Source organism: Globicephala melas, chromosome 9 (genome assembly GCF_963455315.2).
Source record: "Globicephala melas chromosome 9, mGloMel1.2, whole genome shotgun sequence".
NCBI lineage: Eukaryota > Metazoa > Chordata > Mammalia > Artiodactyla > Delphinidae > Globicephala > Globicephala melas.
The window spans coordinates 56,766,725-56,790,721 of NC_083322.1; the positions used below are offsets into that span (position 1 = coordinate 56,766,725).

Sequence of the window (23,997 nt, forward strand, 5' to 3'; positions counted from 1 at the left end):
TTTAGAACTGTGATCAGTTGTGGAATGTATTCTCATGTGGAAGTGAGGTACAAATATAATTTTATCTTTTTTCAAATGGCTAACCAGTTATACTAATAATTAACAGGCAATCCCAGTTTTCATGGTTCAAATATGCATGGATTTCAATTACCATGGTTTAGTTAAATAACATTGTTCCTCAATAATGTAGCTCAAATTTCAGTTACCACAGTATATTAACTGTGAATAATTACATATAGTACAAACTTTGCTGCTAGCTCTTCAGTTTATAAATCACTACAGAAACAACAGATGGACATCTTGGTCAGTGACAAATCATGTTACTTCTTTCAAAGCCTATTGGTAATTGGTCACTGTACATCAATTATTCAATTCATGCACAGTGAAGCATATAGTCATTTGCCTTCTTGGCCTCCAGTGATAAATCCATGTGCCATTTTATAAAAATAGATAATTAAGAGAGAATTGCTGCACAAAGTAAAAAGTGTGCTGAAGAAATAAAAATAATAATGCTGAAGTAAATTTGAATCAAACAAAAATGACATTATATAAAAAATAGCTGACTTTGGGAATGGTGACACTTCTGCCGTTTGAGAAGCTCTACATATGCAGCCGAAAATACTTGATAACATAAAGTTTTCCATTAACTATTAAGATTGCGCTACATGATATCAGCTTGCATAGTCATATTTTTGTGTTCCTATATTACCATGGAAAGTGAGAACTCCCTGTAATAAAAAGTACATCTTTTCCTCAGGGATTTGGGAAGCCCCCTTGTATAATACACTACATTTCTGCATATACTTGGCTCTATTATTGGGATTTCTATTCTGTTCTACTGTTAGGTCTCTTCATGCATCAACACACATTTTAAATTATAGAAGCAAGCTCACTGATATTGTTATTTCTTTCCAAAGTTTTTCTGGCTATTTTTAAAATAAATAATCTTTTATGTCTTCCTTTTTCAGTCTGCATGACTTATATTTCCTTTCCTTGCCTTATTACAATGGCTAGGACTTCCAGTATGACGTTGAATAGAATTGATGAGCATAAGCATCCTTGCCTTGTTCTTAATATTAGGTGAAATACCTTCAGTATTTGAATATTAAGTATGATGTTAGCTATAGGGTTCCTCCCACCACTCCCCATGTATGCTCTTTATCAGATTAAGTAGTTTCCATGTTTACTTAGTTTGCTGAGAACTTTTATCATGAATTGCTGTTTTCTTGGCTACTTATTTATTTTTCCACATTATTTCTAGTTTAAAACATTTAAAAAATTTTAATTATTAACTCATAAATTAACAGTCAACTGATACATTTCTGATACTGTCTTTCTGTTCAAAAACATGATAATTCAATCTTTTTATTCAAGTATAGTTTGTATAATTTTAGTAATGTTTTAAAGTTAAGACTGTGTTAAGGTATTTTTATGTAATGGCTTTGCCTGAGAATTTTTTTTTCTTGCTACTGTAAATGAGCCTTTTCTTATATTTCTAACAGATTATTGTTTACATACATGAAGATGATTAATTTATGTATACTAACTTTATATTCTCCATTACTAAATTCTCATGGATTTTACCACTTTTTTTCATAGATTCTCTTGGATTTTGAAAAAAATTCAATCATACATTATTACCCGCTAGCAATGCTAATTTAACATCTTACTTTCCGCTCTTTGGCCCCTAATTATTTTTTTCTAATTACATTGGTTAATATCTTCAGTACCATGTCTAACACAGGTGCTGATAGTGAGCATCCTTGCATTATTCTTGGCTTTTGTTGGAAACCCTCTAGTGTTTCCCCATAAAGTAAAATGCTGGATTTTGGACTGTGATATAAAACTGGTTGAAAATGTCATCTGAGTTCTTTTTTCTTCTACTCTTACGGTTAATCAGTTTGGTTTTAGGGAGGAGTTTCAGGGAGATTTAAAGAACTACTGCTACCATGATCATGTAATAGGAAGTTCCTCAAAGGTTAAGTTTTATTTAGTAAGAGAGGAGGGAGCGGGAAAGAGAGTCACTAAGACAGAGATGCATTTCCTCTATGACTAGAGACAAATGATTATAGTGAGGAGACTGCTTCCCTGAAGGAGAAAGAAGAAGTCTTGTTCAATTTATTAATAGAAGATAAATCATTAGAGTGATATTAGCATGTGCGGCAGAAGTTAATACTGGAAGAAGTAGCATGACAGGAAAATACTTATAAGCAAATATGAACCAGATTATTGGGAAAATCAAATGGATTGACCAAGAGTTAATATTAAAAATTGTCTTTGGATTACTATAAGAGCTCATTTGATGCACTAGATAGCCTAAGAATTAAATTGACCACATGTGAAAGGATTCCAGTTCTTTATCTTTGGAGACATACTCCAGGCTCAATTGAGGCTCAATAATAAATGAATAAATAACTTATTTTAAATCAACTAAAAAGAGCCCAGTGAGATTAATTTTTCATTTCTTCAAACTCTGCATCTTTTCACTCGGGACAATTTTGACTTCTCACATTTTAGTACTTCAAACTTAATAGAAATGCTTTTCTGTCGGAACTAAAATGCCTAGTTGCTAGTACTCTTTCCTTGGAAAATTTTTTTTGGAGAATATATAACATCTGCAATGCTAATCATCAAAGCTCCAGCTTACAAGGAAATGGCAAATATCTCAAAGGCAAGTGTAAGAAATAATCCCCCAGAGAATACTATGGTTAGTGGAAATAAGAGACTGGAGAAGAAGTACATTTGCTTTCAAAACAAAATGGGTTTCTGTTCAGATCAAGGATTTGCATCTTTCCACAATCCCTACTAAGTTAATAATCCTGAAAAACCAAGGCTTAAATAACAATAAAAGTTTATTTTGGCTTGAACACCCACCCAAGTCCTTCTGAGATTCTAGCTGCACTAAGCATCATCCTAGCACGTTCGTGTTCATCCACTCAGATGAAGGGATATTCCCAAATAGGAGAAAAACATCTCTTTCCCATTACACCATAGCAAATGTATTATCAGTACCTTCTGTATTTATCTAAATTCAAGGTTGAATTATACTCATGTTATCCTGTCAGACTTCAATCAGTTCTTTATAATTTTCAGATACGTTTTGGAAATGCTGATTTTGAGAGCTGACTTCTTCCTTTTTATTTTTATGTGTGGGCATGGTATTGATTCAACCATAAAATTAATTTGCTTTACTTGAGGGAAATAGTACTATGAGTCAGCAAAGTCCCTGTAAGAATTTCAATCTGAAATTTTGCTCTGAATATTGTACAGTTCAGCTTTTCAAATGTGGAAAGAATACCCAAGAATTAAGGTGTAGGATTATCTTTATTGCCTGGATACTGAAGACTCTACCAATTAGAATGAAGACTGATTGGGGTATGACTAGTAGATGTTTGGAGGGGTCGAAGAAAGTATGGAAGGAAATTCCATTTTGACCCAGTGAGCCATGCAAACCAGGGGAATGGCTTCTCTCAAATGGTCATTTCAGGGACTACTTGTAAATGCAAGAAAGTTTGCCAGACAGCTGTTTCTGACAGCTAACTTTTGTTTTACTCTTTCCTATTTTTGTTTTGTGGGAAGGTCTCCTAGACATCCAACTATTTGTGCTGGAATTATTTTATTGTCCTACTTCTGCCAGACACAAAAGCCAAGAAAACATTCAATTTGTTTTTTCCACAGGAACCATATATAGGTGGCTAAATGGCAGCACTGAAGAGCGAAAGCAAAAAACAGTTAGCTTATGGGATAAAGGAACGAGAAAGAGAGAGAAAGAGAAGGTAAGAAAGAATGTAAGAAACAATAAAATAAATCTTTGCTTCATGTAGTCTTATTTAATATGAGGACAATGTTAAATATTCAGATTTTTTCAATCTTCTTATTAGTTTCAGGTGGCCACCTTTGCAAGGAAAAAAATCTATATATGTAACTCTATCTATCTATCTATCTATCTGTCTATCTATCTCCCTCACTGTGCTCTTCAAAAAAAAATTCCTATTTTGGATTGAGATGGTAGAAAATATAACCATGTGTTAGTAAACACACAAATACACACACACACACACACACGAGTGTCGGGGAGGATGAAATTTTCCTTTACCCTTCTAGGTTCTTCTGGCTCCTCTAAGAATTAAATTGGCATGAGACAGATTAACAGGAGAAAAATCAAACAAAAGTTTAATAACATGTAAATATGGGAGAGACCCAGGAGAACTGAGTAACTCACCAAGATGGCTGAAGCCGTCACCTACAGTACCATCTTCAGCTAAAGACAAAAGAGTATGTTAGTTGTAGTGGGTTGCGACTTCAGAGTAGAGAAAGGCAATTCACATGGAGAGGGAAAAGCAAATGTTTGATAAACAAATATTCTCTGGACCATGTCGAGACAATGGGACACAGCTTGATTGTTTTCAGCTTGAAATAATCGCATGCCAAAGAGATATTTTGGGGTGGCAAGTTGTGCTTCTCTACACAAGCATCAACAACAACAAAAACCAGTTTCTTATATACACAATGCCCAGAACTGTAGGATAAATACTTCTATTTGGGGGTCTACGTACATGGTTGCTATTATTATCTGGTTTGAAGAGTTAATATTTTTCTAAACTGTATGATTTCAGGAAGAACACAATTTTGTGTCCACATCATTCTACACTGTTTGTTAATAATAAAAATAGTCTGTGTTAGGATTTTTTTTAATCCATATGTCAAGTTTGGGGCCTTTCTTTTGAAGGCATCCCAGTAAATAAAATAGGAACCCCTGAGATATGAAAAATAAGTTACTTAGGCTTGGGGAAAGGAGGCTCATGGGAGTTACTGAGATTGCTCAGGAAGACTACTTTTCCTCTCTGAAAATTGTCAAAGGAAATCTACTGGAAGGACATCTCCACCCATGTGTTCAGGATTTTAAAAAGAGGGTCCAGTGTGAGGAAACGTAAAGATGTCGCCCAGAAAAAATGGAAAATAGAGGAACTCTTTTAGGAAAAGGTACCAGATGTCATGGAAAGTTCATTAAAAGATGGAATGTAAAAGATATGTCTCTCCTTTCTCTGAACAAGTATTGTATGACATCAGAGAAAGGTGGAATGGAGATAAAGAATTCCATGTAGGATTTCATTTGAGAAAAAGAATTCAGCTACTATAAGTGGGAAACCATTGGATTAAGATAGTATTCGTGGTCTCTCTCAACTATCAAATTCTGTGATGTAAGAATTATAAGAGCCGAATATTTATTGTAGTATTATTCATTGTGGTGAAAAATGTTATGCCCTAGGCAGAATATCATGATTATCAGAATAATGGGAACATGCCCATGCTCATCTCAATTCCAAAAGTTAGACATAAATGTCCTCCTCTTCAATGGCTCTTGTCAAGCCTCGGGCCCTCTGACTAGGAGGTGTATGGTTGTACTGATGGCCCTTTAGGCAAATGAAGAGAGTAATAATATTTAAAAATTTAAAGCCCACATTAAAGGAAAGAGGCTAACCAAGAAAATACCATGACGGTGTTCTGAGATTGAAGGGAAGTCTGATGTCCTGATACCCTAATTCATCTAAAGCAACAAGTGGTTAATAGTTGTCAATATGAAGGCGGAAACCCAGCAACAAAAATGTTACCTACTTTAATGGCCACCTTCCATTTCCTTTTTTCACCCAGGCATGGTTCCTGTACTTCACAGGAGGGAACTTGGTCACCCACAGATTGATACATTGTAAATTTCTGCCTGTCAGACTTTACTTGGAAACAGAATCTGCCAGTCTTTCTTGTGATTTTGTGCTTACAAGGAATCTTCTTTAGAAACCCACTCTCAGCTCTATTAATGACAAATTCTAACAGGTGTTATTTTCCTGTCAGACTTTTCATTCCTCTCATGACGATTCAATAGAGACCATCTCCAAACTCAAATTTGGATATTCAAAGTTTATGCTCTATTTTTCCTGCCCTCTCGCATCCTTCTTCCTCCATAGGTATTCAGGTTTCTTTTTGAGAGGGGTGTTCTGGTACTAGTCCCCCATTCTGTCTTTCAATGACCAGCCTTCCCCTAGACATTGTAAAGTTTCTACTCTTTCTATCTCTGTGTTCAAAATCTCTTATTTTCCTTCTGTTTTACAACCGTGAATATGATGTGCTGGGTGACATCCTTCTAATAACAGTTAATTCTTTATAAAATATTAACGTCTTTCTCCTCCCAGGCTGTAAGCTCCTTCTAACCTAGAATACTGACTATAATTATATGAATGACAGGCTCTGAGGCATTCAGGTAGGAAAATATCTCAAAAACTCGCTCAAAGTATTTACTGAAAGCTGATAAACCTTACTAAGATTATAATTTACCTCACCAGTAGGAATCTATCATACTGTATTAACCTTTCTTGTAAACTATCCCTTGTTATTTGTAGATTGTCTATGCCCAAATTAAAGGAGTTATTTAGCAAATATGTGGTTTATAGAATGACTACGAAATATTGATTTGGGTGACTTACTTCCCCAAATGGACTTTTGTCCAAAATTATCCAATTTGGTTGTCCTCATACCTTAATTTTATACAATGTGCAACAGTTTTCTTTAGCATTTTAAAAATATAATTTATGTAGTTTTGTTATTTTTTTCTGGAACTTAGGTTACTATATGTTTGCTAAGATACCATTATACGAATGGGGTCAGGGAAGGTAATTTGCCAAGTGAAAGATTTCCAGGTTGCCATGGACAAGATGTATTACCTGTGTGTGTACCCAGGCAGATTGGCTTGTTCTAATCTCACCAAATCCACTCTAGGAGGGGTGATTGCATTACAGCCCATTAGTTTCTCTGAATTCTCATAAAGGGTTCACTGGTAATAATTTTTGGCATAAGAAAGCATCTAAAGCAAAAAGTCCATTCTATAAGTACGACTTCATCAGGGATTTACATGTATAACAACACAATCAGAACTTTTATTTACTAACGTCCATTTATCTTATTTCATCCAAGTAGTTCAAATGATTAAACAGTTTAAAAATAGCCAGAAGCCAAGTCTCCCTTAAGAAATTTATTTTGAAATACTGTAAGTGTAAGTTTGATATGTTTGCTAGAAAACTGAATTATAGTATTCACAAGTTAATTGATTTTAAATATGTTTTATATGTTATCACTTCAAAGGTAAATTGAGAATAAATAAAACGAGCTACCTACCTGCTTAAGCTATTCATCTTTTGATAATTTTTTCTCTAGTCTCTAACTGAAAAATAATTAATTTGCATATTTTCTCTCAGACTGTTGATTAAGGGACCTATAATTTACTTAACATGGGCAATTATGTACATCTCAAGCATCTTCATTCACAATACATATTCTGGGACTTCTGAAAATATGACTTCATGTTAATTAGACTAGAATTAAAAATATCACCAGAAATATAAGGTCATGTTCCCAAGATTCACCTCATTTTCTTTCTTTGAGTATATATATGGGAAGATCTCCCATGCTTCTACATGCAGCAATGAAACTTCCAAACAAAGTAATCTTCAGTATCTAGGATGGATTTTGTCTAGAAAAATATTAAACTCTCTCAGCAAACTCAGTAAAGTTTTAATCGTTTGGGGAAAGCTTAATGCAGATATAACTCTGTTGTGTGTGTTTGTGTGTGTGTGTGTGTGTATGCATGTGCTCATGCACACAAGTGGGCATGCACATGGGATTTATTGCTTCCTCAAAAAATGCAAAAGAACATTATGTTGCCTTGTAGGAGGTTGGATGAGAAGCAGCTCTGCCAGCCTCCTGCAGAGGACGGTGAACTCTTCAGAGGTTTTTATAGTGGACTCCCTTCTGACATTATGTAAAAACTTATGTCCCTTCTCTGATAACACCATGTCATTTCCTCTGTAACTATGATTTATAAGTTATTTAGTTAGACTGTTTTGGTTTATGTACAATGAAGTTTTGCATGGTTTGATTTGGGGGGTTTTGGGATAATTTTTTTTAGGGTTTGTGGATGCTGATCTAAGTTGATTCCTATCATTATCAGAACTCCGTAGGATAACATAATGACATCCGTATTGCATTTTGTAATCCTCTTCTTCAGTTTGGAATCATTGCTCTTTGAGAATAAATGAACACAATACTTCTAGTTTCTTTCCATCTCTTTGCATTATCCTTAGCCTTGAGTTTTTCCCAAATTTTACATTTGATTTGGCCTTTAAAATATTTTGCATTCTTGGGTTAGGAAGACTATGAATGCTGAACGATGATCCACTTCTTATATCCAGGTTCACAGAATTCCAACTGACCTGGACTTTGATAGACAAAAATGGCATATCAGGAAGATTTCTAGATCTTCAGATATTTCTTCAGTGTCTGAATTGACTCATCATAACCATCTATAACAAACTGGGTTTAGGATTTTAATCAACATGACAAAGCCAATTCCAGCTGCTGGCTTATGCACAGAGCCTTTAGGGAATATGATATAAAAACACAACTCCATGGCTATATCTTAGAGTCATATGTGAACTTACCAGATTTGTCATTATGTCCATTATAGAAATCCCAAAGGAAGATCTCTGTGATGAGTTGTCTGTACTCTAAGTACATTCAAGGAAAATTCATTTACTCCTTTGAGATGTTTCCAGAGATTTTCTTGCACTTTACCATGAAGTAACCACACAGTTATTATAATTTTGTTCTTTCTTTTATGTGGCTGCAATCCTTTTCTTTCCCAATACTGTGAGAAATAGTAGTTGGACTTTTAGTTCTTTCCTTTATAAGCTGGGCTTTAAAGCAGATTCAGGGAAGGAAACAGAGGAAAACTTTCCTGCTGCCCGTTGCGTTTTTCTTATCCAATAAAATAAATAATGTTGCTACTATCTCCTTAACTTGCTGTGCAAATCAACTTCAGAAAATTATATTTTCGTCTTAGACATGAAGTTATGAAGCACAAAACTGGACCTCTTTTAAGGAAAAGCAACCAATTACTTCAAATTAGTTATTTCTCTAAAGCTAGGTAACTGGCAATGGTTGATCTAAGAATGTACGAGATGGTGTATGCCAAGGATTAAATTTTTTTGTCAGTGTTGCTATTTTTAGGGTGGTTTAAATGAAAGTGTCAGGTTATTTCTTAAAAATGGCTGGCACAATATTAAAAGACCAGTTAATTTCACCAGAGATTTCCAATGTACGCATTAAGAAATTATCTCAAATGTATTATTAAACACATAATTATTTATCATGAAGTCTCTAACCATTGACAGTAAATGCATGTTTTTTTTTTCCTGAGTGTTGAAAGCTTGATTGTATTAACAAGTGAAAAGAAACTATATCATATTTTATTTCTGAAAAGAAAATAGTCTCTCCTTTGGTATTTCTTCCTTACTTCCTAGTCAGATTAAATTTGCAGCCAAATGAATTCAAACAGTTAAAAGTACTTAAATGTCATACAAACAAAGCATAAGTAAAGATAGTACATAGAATGGGGACATGGTGGGTTTGTCAGTAGAACCTTTCTAAAGACTATTAGACAATGCAAATTATAAGATTGATAGGAGCAAAGGGAAGACTTTCTTTGCTTAGTTTACATGAGTTTATATACTGTGGAAGCAGATATGAGGAATGATTTTCAGGTCAAACTTACCACTTACATACATCTGGGACTGGAATGTTCCAATTCCTTACTGCTTCTGTAGCTGTGTAAACTGGCTGTGGTGACTAAAACAGTTTGAATCAATAGTTAAGTAGCATTTACTTTTTCATTTGCGTGTCTGTTCATGTACCCCCTCAATCATTCCACATACAATTATTGAGAATGTACCATATATTATGCATTGTGTTAGTCACTGGATATACAAAGATAAATAAAACACAAACTTTGCCATCTACTAGCTCACAGAGTCACAGGAAAAAGGTAATATATTAATAGTATAATAGGAACAATAACAGAAGTATATATATTAATCAGCCATCTTGTAGAATAGGGGTTGATTTGCTCTGTATAGAAAGATCAGGGAAGAGTTCACAGATGAGGCGATGCCTGAGTTGGGCTGTCAAGCATCATTAAGAAGAACTGACAGCCAACTGGATCATGAAAGACTATAAGAGTTTGACAGACAAAAAACAAAAAGTCTTAGTCTGCTAAAATACACAGAAAGAATGAAATAAATCAGTTTATTCAGGGAGTGAGAAAAAAAAAATAGAAGAAAAAAGTGGTGAGGATAGAAGCCTGGGAATCACCGCTAGTCCAGGGCAGAGGACCCAATTAAGCAAATGGAGAAAGAGAAGTCAAGACAGATGGAAAGAAACCTGGATAGAGCCGTATTTTCAAACACAAGGGGAGAGACAGTTGAAAAAAGAAGTAGGCAATCTGTCAATGCTGAGGAAATGGCAAGTAAAGTAAAAGCTTAAATATTACATATGACAATTAGAAGATCAGCGGATCTTTTACAAGAGCAGTTTTAGGAGAGTGAAGTAGGTTGAAATACTACATTTCCTGTTCTTTTTTTTTTTTTTTTTTTTTTTTTTTGCGGTCCTCTCACTGTTGTGGCCTCTCCCGTTGCGGAGCACAGGCTCCGGACGCGCAGGCTCAGCGGCCATGGCCCACAGGCCCAGCCGCTCAGCGGCACACGGGGTCCTCCCGGACCGGGGCACAAACCCGTGTCCCCTGCATCGGCAGGCGGACTCTCAACCACTGCGCCACCAGGGAAGCCCACATTTCCTGTTCTTGAGGAAAACTGAAGATAAAGATGGAACTTCCACCATCAGAGGGTTCACATTCTACTGAGGGATGTAAAACCTAAGTGCATTTATTATATGAGTTAGCCCTATACCATCTTAGAGCTAGCACTGTGTGGTGGCAATGATGGAAAGGATAAGTTTTGATGGAGGCTAGAAGAGGAATAAGGAAAGAAATCTACAGATAAGGGACCACAAGGCCAGGAGAAGTGGTATCTGGAAACCCACAGGGACACTGTAGAAATTTTATGAAGTAGTACAGATGTAAACTTTATAATTTCACCAAACTATAATAGAGTGTAAGTGTAATCTTTATAAATGAAAGTACATGAGGATTACCTATTTAGAGAGTGCACTCCTGTCACCTCATAACAGGGAGAATTTTTTTGTACCAAGGCAGATCCATGAAAGCTGAAACAACTGACATATCAGGAAATGAAAAATTTGTGGAAACAATGATGTTGAGGGTATTTAGATGCGTTTAAATATTTAATATTCTGTGAGATTTACTTTTACCTTGCTTATTGACTTAAAAATTAAATACATTCAATAAAATGTCACCATAAAATATTATTTGTGACTGTGTCATGCAGCCAATTTTCTTTCCTAGAAATCCGCAGAAAGTATTGACCTTGTTAGTGATGTCTCTTTATTTAAACTCAATCTTCAAAATGTTTCTAATGAAATAGATGTTGCTTTCAAGGAAACCATTGTATTCTAGCTCTTTTACTTACCATATCCCCATTGAGCTCCCTGCATTATATCACTTATCCAAAAGTAGTGTCTGCTTACAAGTTATTTTCCATGATGTAAAAAATTAATATATATATATGTATAGATATAGATATATCTTGTGTTATAAGGCAAAACAAGATACTGCCTAACAAATGTGGTTTGCTGGATTACAAATATTTTTAAAAACACAAGTTCATGGGAAGAAGAAATAATGGGGAAAAGTGTGCTTATCTGGTAAAAAGTTTGGGTGAACAACATTAGGTGCTATTTAAGATTCATGCTGACAAAAACAAATCAATAGCTTGACAGACTCAAAGTTCAAACCGACGGGAGAAGTAGGACATTTGGCAATTTAGCATCTGTGTTACCAATAAAGGTCAATAAAATTCCTTTTTCAAATTGAAAAGCAGGATAAGGAAAGGGAATCCTAACTGAACTGTGGTCTCAGGCTAATGTTTCCAAGAAATAGAGAATTATAACAATAAAATTCCTTAAAATCAAATGAAGTATCATATTTAATGGGGGAAAATGCACTGACTCCAGACGCAATGTGTCCAAATCTACCATGCTAGAACACTGGAGAGACTTGCCCCCAAGGCTTCTTAAAACAGAACTCCTCACTCTGCCTTAAAGTGTCCTTTGTCATGAACTCTCTCTGCTCTTCTCCTGGGAGAGTGAATACATCCGCCTCTCCCCTTCAGCCCTACCCATCTCAAGCCAAAAGTCTGTTTTGCAACGGAGTAAAACTGACTGCTCCTTGACGTATGAACCCTTGGCCTTGCAAGCTGAGCAAACTGATCTGAGGCGATTATGCTGCCACACCATTAAATAGTGTACAACTCACTTCTCTGCAAAAGGTGATTTATGCACTAGGGAGTATGAGTCTCAGCATTGAGCAATCCAAATCTCTCTCTTTAATTATGCTTGACATTACAAAGAAAGAAAAGTTACTTCCCTCCCCCTTTTTTTTTAACATAATAAGAAATGTGAGATTATTCTGAAGGAATAAAATTGATTTTTTCCCCTAATACAGTTTTGCAAGTCCTATAGAAAATCAAAGTATCTATTTGTAATCATCTATTCATAGCCTAGGAAAAGCGTTAATAAGAAAAGGCAAAAAGTAACCACTACTGCAGGCTAACTTGTATCTCTTTAGTTCCTTTCTCCTTTACACCTTCTGAAAGTAATAAAAGCCCCATAGATTTTAAACTGATCTACTCTCTCACTCTATGTGGTTGAAGGGCATGTCACTTTTCTATGAACTTAGCATTTCCTGCTCCTGACTTCTCTGAGGAAGAAAGAATGTTTGCAGTATTTGATTTATAAGTTTCACAGTGAACAAGTGCTATTTGTACAAGCCTCTGTGGTCCCAGTAGTGATTAATCTCTAGGTGAGAATAGAAACATGGCAGGGGGAGGAAGCCACACTAGTTATTTCTTGCTCAAAATAGGTAACTATGGTGATTAAGCAAGAAGCATCACAGTCTGACACAAACTGACTTTTGCTTTTTATTCCCAAGGAGGGAAAAATTGGCCATTTATACCATCAGGTCATTGCCCCTCCCTCCCCCCCCCACACACACACATACCTGCCCCCAATTGGTGATTTTCAAGTCCTTTTTAAAGACCAAAGAGTCCAACCTGAAATAGAGGGGACTATAATACAAGCATATTATGAAGCTTTGAAATGTGATTGCTTCCTAGAAATTCATTATTCATTCATTCAAAGAATAGTTATTAATTGCCAATAATTTACAAGGCACTATGCTAAATATTTAAATCCATAGGGGCAAAAAAACAAACAATAAAAAAATCTTTCACTGAATACATTTGTAATTACTAAAGCCCTCAGAAAAGATGGCTGGGCTATGGAGAATAAAGTCTGGGTACTACTGGCCTGACCTTAATAAATTATATGATTTGTTATTCATTTGCTTCATCATAAAACAGTTAATGATTTATTTAAGAAAGGCCTTCTAGGAATTCACATTTTAAATAAAAAACTTTACAAACTGATGATCTGTATAATTGTTCAGTGAAGTAACTTGCATGGTATCAAGCACAGACAAAGATATGAAGCAACTGGAACTCCTACACTGCTAGTGAGAATACAAATTATTATCACCTCTTAGAACACAAATTATAATTATCTGGCCAAATTGCCATGAACACTTTACAACCTATCTGTGGCAGAACCCACTTTCAGTACCACTACAAATTTATGCTCCCTTTCCATAATGTAGAATTGTTGGGAAGCTGCTGCCCAGCCAGAGACTAGAATTTGCTAGCCTCCTTGTGTCTAGTTTGGATCATATGATTAGTTCCAGCCAATAGAATGTGTGTGTTGCCAGATTTTGCTCTGTACTTGACATTTTTGTTCCGTTCTTGGACACACCAGAATCATCATGCTGTACCCAGGACATATGAGGCTATCTGAAGTCTTGTATTTCTTCTAGGAGTAAGAAGTCTAGCTCAGCCTTACCACATTCTTTTTTTTTTTTTTTTATGTTCTGAGCTATCTCAGCACCTAGGCTTTTGAAATTACAAAACTTTTCCCCTGATTTTCTGTTGTAATGTCCCATTCCTGAGGATGTCCCACAATCTAGTTCTTGAATGGGGGGGAAGATCAAGATAAAAGAATAGGTTAATATTTCCCAATCATATCTCATTAGAGTTTCTAGGTATAGTGCATTATTTTGGTGGTTCTATAATATTATTGACAGGGGCAAACACTTATTCAAGTCATATTCTAGAGACAAAGTGTGGGTGCTTATTGTATGAAGACACTTAGATGTTTAGGTTTCTAGGCAACTCTGTAGATGGGTTTTTGCCAATTTCTCTCTCTCTCTCTCTCTCTGTCTCTCTCTCTGTCTCTCTCTTTGCCTTCATGATCTTCATCACTGACATTTCTTACTGCTAATTGTATAGTTTTATACAGATTAATCTGTCAAGATTTTTGGATGGAGCTAATCTGATTGATCTAGGAAATTCCCCCCACTGAGCAATGCCCTTTCTTTTTGACCAATAAACAGTCAATGAATAGCCTGCAACTGCTCTTTGTCATATAATATGCCTTGTGGCCAGCCCTACAAAAAGAATAGCCCAACACTGCACATTTTCTGAATAAATAGGAAGTATAATTTCAACTAGACTAGGTGTGGATTATATCAGGTACTATGTCAAGAGTAGTGTGTCAAGAAATCAAGAGTAGACGAATGAGGCTAACACTCCAAGTAAGATGGCATAGACTCATTTCTCCCTGCTCCTCTCTGCTCAGCAGACCTTAAATAAATCGAGATGAAATCCTAAAAATGTATTGCAGTATCCTACAGAAAGGCAGAAAAAAGAAATAAAGGGACAAAAACAAGAAGAAACAAACAGAAAACAAATAAAATGGCAAATTGGTTGTAGCATATCAATAATTACCTTAAATGTAAATAGTCTAAATACACTGAGCAAAAGACGGGGTGGATAAAGAAAACATGTCCCAATTATAAACTGTTTACAAGAAACTGACACTTTAAATTCAATGACATAGGTAGATTGAAAGTAAAAGGATGGAAAAGTTATACCACTTAAACGTGAATTTAAAAAAAGAGGGATTAGTTTTATTAATGTCCAGTAAAATGGACTTCAGAGAAAGAGAAATTGCTGAAAAGAAAGAATGACATTACATAATGATAAAAGGATCAATCTACCAGAAACACATAATGATGCCAAGTGTACACACCAAACAAAATTCTTGAAATGAATAGAGCAAAAGCTGATGGAGCTGACAAAAGAAATAGAAAAATTGACCATCATAGTTGGGGAACATTCACCAAGATACCATATCCTGACCCATAAAATGAACATAAGTAAATTTAAAATAATTGAAATCATATATAATTAATTTTATTACAGAAATTCTACTTCAAAATTGAGTTGGCTTACTAAATCCTGTTATAGATTTTCCCAAATAGTCACAAAAATACCTATGAAGGTATAGAAAAATAAAGAAACTCATAATGATGCTATAAACCAAAATTTTTAGAAAATCTGTTATCAGTGTCTGAGAGAAATCTGTATTAATTGTGATACTAAAAGAGCTAGATTGAAAAACTCCTGCCCACTTCAGCAGCCATGCTAGAAAGGAGAAAACTCCCTTTTCTGAATGAAAGAGACCTTATTCTTCCCTTATTCTTTGTTTCCCAGTTTAGAAAAAACATTTTTGGGGTAAACCACCACACACCTTGTCAACTATCCATATACTTTATGACTGCTATTTTTTGAGGTTACCCAAAATGTTTTTCTCCATTCTTATATTAGTTATCTATCGCTCCATAACAAATTATCCCCAGATCGAGCAATTTCAAACAACTATCATTTCTTACGTCACAGAGTTTCTGAGTGTCAGGAATCTGAGAGCAGCTCCTCTGGAGGGTTTTGGCTCAGCACCTCTCACAGGATTGCAGTTAAGTTGCCAGCCAGGGCGGCAGTCATCTCAAACCTGACTGGTGCCAGAGAATCCACTTCCTAGCTCCCTCACGTAGCTGCTGAGAGGCTTCTATTCCTCACCAAATGGTTCTTTCTGTGGGCTACCTGAGTGTCTACAAGATGTGGAAACTGGCCTCGCCCAGAATGAGTAACCAGAAAAGAGAAAGAAAAAGGGACTGAGAAAATACTCAAGATGGAGGCTTTTCGAATCACAGAAGTTAAATCCCATGGTGTTTGCTGTATGCTGTTGCTCTCAGAGACCAACCCTGGTCCAATGTGGAAAGGGACCACACAGGAGGGGCCTAGCACAAAGCAGGGAAGTCTTGGGGCTACCTTGGAAGCAGGGAATCACAATCCCTCATCGGCAGCACTCTTTCTATATGTAATCAGTTAGAATTTGTGACTCCCCATAAACAATGCGAAAGGAAATGGAGAAGGGAGAAGAGGGATCACCAATAAACAGTGCATCTTGCAAGTTATGGTTTTCCAAATAAATGCTATTGGCAAGCCTGCAACAAGAGCTATAGAGTGAGGTTTTCTGTTTTGTCTTCGTTTTTTATTCCAGTTCAGAATCTCGGGAAGCATCTTGAAGTGGGAACACAAGAATACCTTATATCACCTAAGAAATCTGCGTCAGTTTATTATCTGCTGAACTCTGATAATTGCTCTCTGTACATAGATGCATCTCCAGCTGCAATTCTGAGGTAGAGATCTGGGCACTAAAGAGAATGGTAGTAACTAAAAATGCCAAGGGAAGTCTACATATACTATCTTAATGGAGGAATTGATTTCTTCTCCTACAAAAAGGCATAAGGTATAAAACCAGCATGGGATCTATGAAACTACACTCAATTCATATTAAATGAACAACTCCTTAAAGACTCAAAGGAAAAGCAAACATGATTTACTGCAGGAAAAACATTTCAGAAAACAGAATGCCAACATACAGCCTTTGTGAAAAAGAAGACCTTTGTGCACATAGGTTGCACAGACTGTGATGAGAAGAATCTTAATTAGAAGACGGGTAAAAGGCAAGATAAGATTGTAAGAAAATGAAAAATGAAGTACCAGAATTTCAGGGAAAACTGGAGGAAGAAAAGAAAGAGTGGAATTGAAACTGACAAAATAAAATGAATAAAGAGGAAAAACTATGTAAGCTTTTTTTCGAATGCAAGAGAGAGGGGGAGAGAGAGAGAGGTAAATAGACAAGCAAGAAAAAAAAGACTACTGTAGAATTCTAGGTATGCCCATGGCAGAAAGCCTTCCTAAGTATATGGGTAGGAAAGGTTCATAGATTGCTACAGTGTTAAAGAACAGAGCCGGACATATGCAGGATTCTTCTCCAAGACACTAAATGACAAAAGCAATTAAATAATGTATCTATGAACTGGAAGTGAATGACATCCCAGCCATGTCCTTCCTCATGTATGAAGACAAAGAAAGAGTTTTTCAGAAAATATACCATTGATGTAACCTTCTTGAAAAAATGTATTCAAGATATACTCTACCTCCTCAAGCTATGAGATGAATAAAGACATAATAATGTCAGAATTGCTTACTTTTCCTGTTACTGGAAACTGTCATATAATAGAAGTAGGGGGGTAAAGTTTTGCTTTTTTTTTTTTTTACAACTCCAGGTAGACAGAAAGTATAATATAGTCTTATTTAGGATGTAGGTTAAGAGGAGGTCAAACTTAATGAAAGGAAAGACCTGAGACCAATATCTTATACCTACTTCATTCTTAGGACCCATTTTCCCCATCAGCTCCTTAAACTTACTGGCCCCAAAGACCAACTTCCACCTCTCCCTTCTGATTCCCTTCAGAAACTCAGTGATTGCAAACTGGAACTGAAGGCCAAGGCTAGGAGACAAGACAGTGAGGTGGGAAACAAGGTTTGAAAGCAATTAGCCTATAAGGAAAGGAGTTTCCAAGAAGAAAAGTTTTCGTTAGTGACCCCAGAGGGAAGGCCACAATTTATGTCCTGAGAGTCAAGAATGAAGGCATTCATGGTTATGGAGAAGCTTGGGGCTCTCAGAGATACTCTGGAACCCCCAGGTCCTATGGACTCTTGAGAATTGGAGAATAATAGTCATGGTACAGAGACAGATTTACTGTGATGCTAATGAAGACTAAGATTCAAGGGTTTTCACCTGTGAATAGTGGGTGTTGTTGGGAGTTACAGAGTGTTTTGCAGGAGGGGGAGCCAGGGTGCAATCAAGAAGCATATCTGTGTAGTTCTACTAGAGACCTCAGGGAAAAAAAGGAAACTTGTGTCTCCCAGGCTCCAGTATTTTACTGGCATTTCTTTTCTCATTCAAAATAAGCACTTTTGTACCTAATTTTGAATTTGTAAATTACCTTCTTTATCTAAAGATGGTCTCAAAAACTCTGTAAGCTTCAGATCTGTCACCTGGAAAATACCACTTAGGTAGTCCTGAAGAAGACTGGAACTGAACTAAAGAGCTATGCTGTATACTTTGCTGGCTTCACATGTATGACTGACTGGTCCCGCTGACATCTCTTATAATTTCAGCTGCATGAAAAGTGATTCTATGTTATAGGTGCATACATATTCATAACTGCTATCTTTTCATTGTGAGTCATATCCTTAACATTATTTTATGTCCTTTTTTGTCTTATTTAAACCTAGTTTATATCCGTTTATTCTACCATGTCTCATATTAAGAACACAATCTGTTTTCTTTTTACTTGCCTTTACTCTTTTTAATTTTAACTTTGAATCAGATTACTTTTAGATTTGTCTGTTGTGTATAGTACAGAGGTAGGTTTTTCTTTGTGATCCAATCTTTTCTTTTCCACATGATTTAGATCGTTACCTTCACTTATACGACAGGTGTGTTTGAATCCTTTCATAGTGTTACATTACTTATTCTGTTTTAATTAATAGACTTTACTTTTTAGAGAAGTTTTGGGTTACAGAAAAATTGATCATACAGTACAGAGAGTTCCCATTTATACCCCTCTTTTGCTCACAATTTCCCCTATTATTAACAGCTTGCAGTAGTGTGATATACAATTGATGAAATAATATTGGTGCATTATAATTAACTAAAGTCCATAGTTTGCATTAGGGTCACCCTTTGTGTTGTGCATTCTGTGGGTTTTGACAAATGCTTAATGTCATGTATCCACCATTAAAGTATAATACAAAATAGTTTCACTGTCCTAATAATCCACTGTACTCTACCTGTTTATCCCTCCCTCCCTCTCCTCAAACTCCTGGCAACCACTGATCTTTTTATTCTCTATAGTTTTGTCTCTTCCAGAATGTCATACAGTTGGAATCATATAAGATGTAGCCTTTTCAGACTGGCTTTTTTACTTAGCAATATGCATTTGGGTTTCCTCCATGTCTTTTTGTGGCTCGGCTTGATAGTTTTTTATTGCTAATAATAGTCCATTCTATGGAAAGGAACAACACTTTGTTTATCCATTCACCTTCTGAAGGACATCTTGGTTGTTTCCAATTTTTAGCAAATGTAAATAAAACCGCTAAAAAGATTTGTGTGTATGTTTTTATGTGGACATAAATTCAACTTATTGGGTAAATACCTTGGAGCATGATGGCAGGACCATATGGTAAGATGGTTTAACTTTGCAAAGTTGAGCCCCCAGGTGTTTTTAATCTCTCAAACTAGCCCATGCTCAGTCTCCAGCAATTAGTCAATTATTACTTAAGTGTTCCTACAAGCTACTGATGTGAGCTGCCGGATTCTGCTCCTGGGCCTCTACTCCTGGTAAGCTGTGATTCTCTGTATTCACCTCTCTCTAGTTTTCAGGGTGGCAGTTTACACTGTGACGTCAATTATTTGATAGATCTAAGAAGGGTTGTTAATTTCCAGTTTTTTCAGCTTTTATCTTGTTGTAAGGACAGAATGATGACTTTCAAGCTCTTTATTAGTGACTGGAAACTGCAAGTCTCTTCTGTTTTTATAAATATGTGTATTTCACTAGATGTTCTATTTTCTTTGCTTTTTATTCCAATTCTCTAATATTTAAGAAGTTTATTTCTTTTCTACTGGCTACTTGACAGTTTTACTTTTATAAAATGCTCTTAGTTCCTTCTTTCTTTAGTCGCTACCTATCAGTTCCCTATTATGAGCTACAGTAAAATTAACTTACGTTCTACCCGCCACTGGTAGTTGAACTGCACAGTCAAGAATTTGATCTTAGTGTTTGTATTTGTGAAGGTGTTACTATTCCAACTACTTGACTTCTCAGCTGTAAGTGATATCCTTTGACTCCCAGGTATCACAGCTGGTTCTGTTTTCCACCGTCTCTTTTCTTTGGCTCCTGATTTGTGTTACTAGTTTCATTTCTACATTGAGCATATAACAAAATCACTCCATTCTGTTAGCCTTATTCCCACCTTTTTTAAAAATTAGTCTACAGTTAACAGCATTCATAGCTCCCAACAATAATTTTTCTCACATTTCTCTCTTGTTACTTGCTTGACTGCAGATTCTCCTCTAGAATTGTGCCCATTTAAGATTTCTTAATTGTTGGGCTTCCCTGGTGGTGCAGTGGTTCAGAGTCCGCCTGCCGATGCAGCGGATACGGGTTCGTGCCCCAGTCTGGGAAGATCCCATATGCCGCGGAGCGGCTGGGCCCGTGAGCCATGGCCGCTGAGCCTGTGCGTCCGGAGCCTGTGCTCTGCAACGGGAGAGGCCCTTGTACCGCAAAAAAAAAAAAAAAAAAATTTCTTATTTGTTTTCATAGAAATTTTGGCAAAAATGCTCTTATTATCCCTGTAATCTCTATTCACATCTGCAGTTAAGTCTTTTTATACTTTTTTCTTTGTTTTTGTTTTGTTAATCTTTCCAGAAGTTTATAAATTTTACTAATAATTCCAATTAATCAGCGTTTGCTTGTTTGTGTGTTTGGCATTGTGTATTCTGTCCATTTTATCTTTGTTTCTACCTCCTTAATTCTTCTACCATTTTCTGTTTTGGTGTTTTGTTTTGAGCTTTACTTCATTGTTCTGACTCTAGTTTCTTGGGAAATAAATGATTAAAGTAGAAGGTCTGCAATGCATTTACTCTGCTGGTCAGGGGAGGAGACATCCCTGGAAAAGAATGAAGGCAGATGTCCCAGTCTAATCTCCTTGTAAACATACTGATGATAGGCTTAATAGTAAACAAATGAAATGCTTTTGCAGAAAAATAGGCCTTACCTATGAAAGGCTTTTATCAGGGTGTGCCTAGTTATTAAGAATTGCTTAAAGTAAAGAAACTTGGAATCTGTGGATTTATAGGACATGATTGCCTAGAAAATATCATGTAAACTCTAAGCATCTGAGTAGAAAGCAGAGATGGTTTATGGCCTAGATAGCACCTTCAGTATGAGTGCTCTGAGCCAGAGAATTTCTGATGAAGTTGGAAAAAAAAAAAAACCTGAGAATGCCCAGCTAGAGGTCCTAGACCTCTCTCTGTGATTTGACTATGCTCTTTGACTGTTTGCATCCTTAATAAAGCTTGACCTCTTATTCATGTGAGTCTTATTTGAAAATCCAATCTTTTTAATCTCGATTTTTAACTTGGTCGTTTAACTCATTAATTTAAGCCTTTCATATTTTTCTAATATATGCATTAAATGCTAACAATTTTTGTCTCGGAGCTTCTTAGTTGCTTTCTATGAGTTTTATGTAATAGTTTCATTATTATTCAGTTCAAAATATTTTCTAATTTCCAATTATTTCTTTCTGACCCATAAGGGTTTTTCTAAATTTCCAAACAAAAGTGATTTTCTAGTTAACTTTTTATTGCTATTAACTAAGTTAACTGTATTGTTTTCAAAGAATGTGGCTTATATAATAGCAATACCTTGAAATTGGTTGAGTCTTGTTTTAGGGTTAGGTGGTAATTTTCATTAATGTTCAATGTGTACTTAAGAACAAGGATCAGCAAACTATGGCCAACAGGCTAAATCCAGCCAGGTACCTGTTTTTGTAAATAAAGTTTTATTGAAACACAACTACACCCATTTATTTATGTATTGTCTGTGTTTGCTTTTATACTACAGTGGCAGAGTTGAGAAGTTGTGACAGAAATTCTATGTCCTGCAAAGGCTAAAATATTTACCATCTGGCTCTTTACAGAACAAGTTTGCTGATCCCTACTTTAGGTAAATACGTATTCTGCAGTTTGGGGGCAGTGTTCTGTGTTTCATATAGTATATTTGTTCATTTAACCTTATAATTCTGTAAAATTTTTCAGTTTTGCTGTAGACAGATAGATAGATACACAGATAAATGATTTGTTCTTAGATGCACAGAAACTTAGAATAGTTATATTTTTCAGGTGAATTAATTTTTTAAATTTGAATATTGGATGGAATTCTGGCCTTTTATTAATATACATATACTAACCTTTTTGTTTGGTATTTGCCTGGTATGTATTTCAATGCTTTTATAGTCAATCTTTCTGTGTAGTTACGTTTTCGATTTGTCTCTGCTGAACAGCAAAGAGCTGGAATTTATTATTTATTCCAGGAAAATGATCTTTGCCTTTAAAATTTCTTCCATGTGCATTTAATGTAGTTACTGTTATATTTATTTCTAAAGCTTATATTGGACTTTCTATTTGTCCTGGCTTTGGAATCTTTTGATTCTTTTTTGCCCCTTTCTTGCCCTCATTTGAAATGATTGTTTCTAATTTTATTTTTTCTCTTTAACCTAACAGAATCATGTACCTTTACTTTCTTAGAATACTTTCATTCTACTCAGTTTACTTTCCACTTAAACATAATTTTTCAGTTTATTTCTATCATATTTTAACCTCCTCCCCTAAAATTAGTGTTATCGTTTTTTTCTTTTTTGCATGGATTTATTTGTATTTAACTACAGATTTCTACTTTTTTAATTCACTTCTTATTATATTTCAGATCTTCCATATAAAAAATTTCAAGTAAGGAAAAACTTACAAAAAGAATATGGTGGAATTAATAAAGATAAAAGCAAAAGTTAATTTACTAGAACACATACAAATAGCAGAATCGTTTAATTGAATATTTGTTTATTAAAAAGTATAATAAAGCTGTAATCAAGAATAAAATTAACGAAAGGTTTGTCTTTAAAAATCTGATGTAAATTTCATTGCTAAAAATTTTGAAAGCCTCCATCAAATTACTTTAAAGGAAAATATTGATTGCCAAAATCAGCCCAAGCAGTTATAGAAAGCCTGAATAAATCAAAAGTCATAAATAAAATGAAAAAAGTTGACAAAGAACTTCCTTTAAAAGAGTTCTAGGGGCTTCCCTGGTGGCGCAGTTGTTGAGAGTCCGCCTGCCAATGCAGGGGACACGGGTTCGTGCCCTGGTCCGGGAAGATCCCACATGCCACAGAGCGGCTGGGCCAGTGAGCCATGGCCGCTGAGCTTGCGTGTCCGGAAAGGGTGCTAGGCTTTAGACAGTTTAATGTGTGAGTTAGTAAAACCATTCTTAACACAAATAAATAAATCTTATAATATTATAAAATCCCAGAGCATAGAAAAAGATAGACTACTTTAGAATACACCTTTTTTAGTTTTTGGTCCAGCATATAACACTAATGCCAAAATTTGACAGAGCATTAGAAAGAGAAAAGCTACAGATTTTAGATAAAATTCCTTTAAAATGATCAAATTGAATTCAGAGCTATATTAAAAGCCTTAATGTTATGTAAGTTTTATTTTAAGAATTTATACATAAGCTCATATTGAGATATCTATTAGATAATTTATCATATCAAAATTTCAAAGGAGAAAAAATATCACATTTATTTGCTGAAAATCTGTGTAACTAGAACCATGATATATTCCTCGTATAAGGAAAAACCTCTTAGTAAATAAGGAAGATGATTATATTTCATTAATCTGATAAATATTAATTTCAAACCTGCAACCAGTGCATAGTTAACTGTAAGACACAAAGTATGTTGATAAAAGTCAGGAATACACAAATAGACTTTCCTTACTATTATGTATCATTGTTTCTGGAAATTTTAGGCAATGCAACAAGGCAAGAAAAAGAACAAAGAGTTTAGGTATTAGTAACAAGGAGATACAATTGTTATTTGCAAATTTTGTGAATCT

General features: G+C 35.4%; 1 protein-coding gene across 1 annotated transcript in view; it reads left to right on the forward strand.

Moving 5' to 3' along the window:
* The first annotated feature begins 3,684 nt into the window (after positions 1 to 3,684).
* LOC115853512 (guanine nucleotide-binding protein G(T) subunit gamma-T1) overlaps positions 3,685 to 23,997 on the forward strand; it is a 64,644-nt gene continuing 44,331 nt past the window's right edge. The window contains exon 1 of the mRNA XM_060305002.1: positions 3,685 to 3,776. Within this exon, the coding sequence (XP_060160985.1) occupies positions 3,700 to 3,776 (77 nt within the window). The 5' untranslated portion in view covers positions 3,685 to 3,699. The remainder of the gene's footprint in view (positions 3,777 to 23,997) is intronic.